The 4,225-nt window shown below is 33.8% G+C and overlaps 1 protein-coding gene, 1 long non-coding RNA gene and 1 other non-coding gene across 3 annotated transcripts in view; 1 reads left to right on the top strand and 2 right to left on the bottom strand.

Annotated features, from left to right (window-relative positions):
• Window positions 1-357, bottom strand: part of LOC105138595 (pentatricopeptide repeat-containing protein At5g61800-like) — a 3,234-nt gene extending 2,877 nt beyond the window's left edge. Inside the window, exon 1 of the mRNA XM_011044723.1 lies at window positions 299-357. Coding sequence (XP_011043025.1) covers window positions 299-357 — 59 coding nt within the window. The remainder of the gene's footprint in view (window positions 1-298) is intronic.
• TRNAS-AGA (transfer RNA serine (anticodon AGA)) lies at window positions 139-220 on the bottom strand. Its single transcript has one exon. It is a non-coding gene; the product is annotated as a tRNA-Ser (tRNA).
• A 524-nt stretch (window positions 358-881) lies between the features above and the next one.
• On the top strand, window positions 882-1,823 carry LOC105138587 (uncharacterized). Its single transcript, XR_844811.1, has 2 exons — window positions 882-970; window positions 1,290-1,823. It is a non-coding gene; the product is annotated as an uncharacterized LOC105138587 (long non-coding RNA).
• Window positions 1,824-4,225: the final 2,402 nt, after the last annotated feature.

Here is a 4,225-nt window from a genome sequence, read left to right as displayed (position 1 = left end):
TAGAGTGTTGAGAATTGGTCTCTTCTTCTCACTGCCCCTTGCACTCTGTTTTTAGTTTTTACATGCAAAAAATAGGCAAATAGGCTACGCTTGATGGTATGGCAGTCGGCATGCATACGCGTAGAAAAAGAGAAAGAACGTGAACGGCAGGATTCGAACCTGCGCGGGCAGAGCCCACATGATTTCTAGTCATGCCCGATAACCACTCCGGCACGTCCACCTTTCCGTACGAGCCTTGAAATTGCAAATTTTATTTTAACTATTGGGCCTCAGAGGAAGGCCTAAGTGGACAGGATACTGTAAGAAAGCAAATACTTTCTGGGATTCATTTCGCCAGTCCCTTGTAACACTTTCCATTTTGGGAGTGGTCCAGGGAAAAAGGCATAGAGCGACCACAGTCTATCTACATTTATGGTTTTTTGACGCATCTGCAAGCACGTAATAGGTCAGTCAGCTATTATGTCTACATGTTAGGCCCTCTAAAGAGGAGAAATTTTTGTCCAGCTCGTGTCTATTTCGACAGGTCCAATCAAGGTATAATCGATGCAGTAGGGTCACTGTTGTTCACGTATATGAAGCAGAAATCTTTCCATTTCAGTATCATCATAATATTTCTCATTTGTCTGAAAGGGGAAAAAGAAGCTATAAGTTGCAGAAAAGGCCATCTTACTTGTACATAAAAAGAAGAGCTTATCCATGCTCTCCTCAATCCAAGGGTACTGTCGATTGTTTGAAAGAGGCAAAGAGAAGAAACATATTAAAATATATCCACACTCATTACCACTTCTCATCAGTATTAGCTTTTGTCTTTTTGACTATTCTCCATGCACAGTGTTTCCACATTTAGCTTCGAAACTTCTCCTACTTGACATGGATTAGTGCAATTTGACGCACAGATTCTCACATCCAAATACAAAAATGGGGTAATAAGTGGACGGTGCAAGGCCCTTCTTCCTTGTAAAAAGCAGAGGTATATTGTCTATTTTGTTGCCATGAACAACTTTAACCACCTTTCATTTGTTTACAATTTTCTTCCATCTTTGATGGCTTAGCCCTACACCTGTCTTCTAACTTTTTCTCTGGCACTCTCCAATTTATTATCCATCTCTCTGTCTTTTCTCCACGTGGAATCCCTCAGCAGTGTAATCTACATAAAAGAAGAATAATGAGATGGTCCTTAGTGGGATAAGCATGTCTCATTTACAGAATGATGCCTCGTGGGACCGGTTTTTCAAGTTTTAATTTTCTTTGTTGATATGTTCTCTTTGGTTTTATGTTCGGAAATTTAGGTAAAGTATGGATTAAAGAAAGATTTAAGTGTGTTTACTTTCACTGTTGTTTCTTGGGTCCAAGAGGCTTATATACTGGGAATGTTAGATAGACCGAACCAAGGCAAAATCCAAAGTCCTCGGGTTTCTTTCCGTCTGAACTAATTGCTTTCCAGCACCAAACCATGCCGAGAAAGAAGAGGAAGAAGATGGTGCTAAGAATCCCAAGTGTTGGATAATGTAACTACCCTCTTCTTCCTTCACTGGATGCAAGGGGACACAAGGCAAGTCATCGAGGCGAAGGGAAGGTCATGCCTTTCTTCTGGGTTTTCTTAGTTCTTTTGTGTTCATGCTATCCTTGGCATAAACTGCTTATGTTTTCAACCAAGATTCCTGTACTGGTAGGTTAAAGTTGTGCCAAGCTGTTCTTGTTATTGTAAAATGTGACTCCTTCCATGATGCTAGTATGAGTTTTCTACGTACTTGATGCTATTATTAGTTTCTTTCCGCTTTAATCAGATGCACAAAATCTTTGAGTTCTGTAGATTCACCACAGATTCCCTTCTTGTTCAATCACAAAACAATCTCCAGCTCTGACCATAGCGAATATGGCAACAGAGTAAATCCCTCGTATCCATCGAGACATGAAAATACTCCCCTCCTTTGATTTCCTGTAATTCAAACTTGGCTGGTTCACACACAGACAAGCACATAATGGGCATGGAATTGAAGGGCATGTTAAGAAATGAACAGCTCAATCCTCGGGCGTGAATAATCAGCCTACAAACTCAATAACACAAGGGCATCACCAACACCGGATCACCTGCCCTAATAAGGACACATTGATCAAGCCATGGAGTAGAAACTAGCCTTGTTGTACATTGAGTTAGATAAAAAAAAATTAATATAAAAAATCCAAGAATTACTATCATATTTTTTAAAAAATCAATAATAGTTATGAACTCAGAATCTATATTGGATAACATGTTTTTTTTTTTATTAATACAGTGATATATTATATGATATTTTTTTTAAATATTATGATGTTAATATATTGGATTGACCTGACTCATATGATCATTATAATTTTTATAAAAAATAAATTATAAAAGTTAATTCCTAACAAACATATTATTAAAGAATAAAATAAAAATAAAAAACTAAAATCAATTCCTGTTAACTTGTCAAGCTCATAACTTAAGTCATGTTAACAGGATAACCTTATAGAAAACAAAAAAAAATATAAAACTAAATTTTTAATCAATTCAATGTTGAAAAATAAAATAGAAAAACAAATCAATTAAAAAAACTAATTAAAGTCAACTTGAACTAATATGTTAAACCCGCGTCCTGATCATGAAATTAAGATAACCTTATAAAAAAAAAATTATGGCACTTCATTTCTAATAAATCCAAAGTTAAAAGTTGAAATCAAGAAAAAAAATTCATGAGACCAAGATACTCCATAAAAAAAGGTAGTTTTAAATAGAAAATTATGAAACTCAATTTTTAAATAAACTAATATTGAATAATAAAATTAAAAAAAACTATTTTTTAAAAAAAATGAGTTGTTAAAGAGTAAAATTGAATAAAACTATTCAATAAAAAAGGACAAAAAAATAAATCAATTCACAATTTAACATCTCAAACCCATAACCAAGTCATGAAATCGATATAACTTTATAGAAAATAAATAAAAAAATTACGAAGCTCAATTAAAAAGGAACCCTAGAAAGATAAATAGATTCAACTCGAATCAATCTATCAAACTTGTAAACTGGATCATGAAATCAAGAAAATTTTTAAAAAGTAAATATAAAAAAATTATGAAATTTAATTTTCAACTAACTCACTATTAAAGAATAAAATTTAAAAAAAAATAAAAAAAGTGATGAGAAAATAATTCAGGTTAACGTGTTAAACCTGCAACCTGAATCAAGAGATCAAAGTAAATTTATAGAAAGTAAATTCAAATAAATTACAAAACCCAATTAAGAAAAGCAAAAACTAAATGAAATAAAATCAGATTAACTTGCCAAATTTATAAAAAAATTTATGAAAAAAATTTATAAAAAATAAATTAAAGAAAAATATAAAGTTCAATTTATAATGTATAATGAATCCAATATTAAATAATAAAAAACAACTACTTTGAGAAAGAAACAGAACAGGCACTCGTAATCGTTCCGAACCTCTATCTCTAACCTATTCCCTTTCCTATGTCCTTTTACCCTTTGAACAGCAAGCCGAAACTGGATTACATTTCAATAAAGAAAGTTATCAATGGTCACATTGAGACAGGAACAGATGGGAAGTTCGCCCTCCAGTTCTATTCCTTTGGATGAGACGGCGGTGAGCAATTGATAAAGAGCAAGGGATGCTAGCACTTTTTTACTTATATTCCTTGCTTCAGTTGGTTCATAAGGCTTTGGCATCGAGACACATTATGATAGCTATAGCTAGACTGGGTGGGATTCTCTATTAGATGGTTATTCATCAAGTGGATCCTTTGCCCCTTATCTCAGTAGCTGGGAAGGCAGGCTCTTAGTTTCAACTAGTTCAGTTTGAGTTTAGGAGTAGTTGCATTGTTAGTGGGTAGAAAATCAGTAATGCTTTAATTTATTTGTTCATTTTCAAACAATCCTTGTTTGTGCTCCTTTATCTTTCTAAACCGTTCTCGCTAGCAAGGAATCTAGCTCAGATCATTATTAAAAAAATAACTTAGTCCACTATTTAATTTGTTATACTCATGACCTAAAACACGATATTAGGATAAATTTATGTTCAGCATCAATAGCTTGAAAGATCCTATACAACTCCATTTCTTTATCATCCATATACCTCCTAAAATCCTAGCGATCAACCCTTCCATCACAATTTGCATCACAAACTTCCAACAACTCTTTGGCATATTTATACCCGGCAGGAATTTGGAGCCCCGACAAGCCGGCTTCAAC

This window comes from Populus euphratica, unplaced genomic scaffold (assembly GCF_000495115.2).
Source record: "Populus euphratica unplaced genomic scaffold, PopEup_1.0 scaffold79.1, whole genome shotgun sequence".
In the NCBI taxonomy this organism is placed as follows: Eukaryota; Viridiplantae; Streptophyta; class Magnoliopsida; order Malpighiales; family Salicaceae; genus Populus; species Populus euphratica.
The sequence above is the reverse complement of the archived record's forward strand: the minus strand, read 5'-3'. Positions and strand labels throughout refer to the sequence as shown.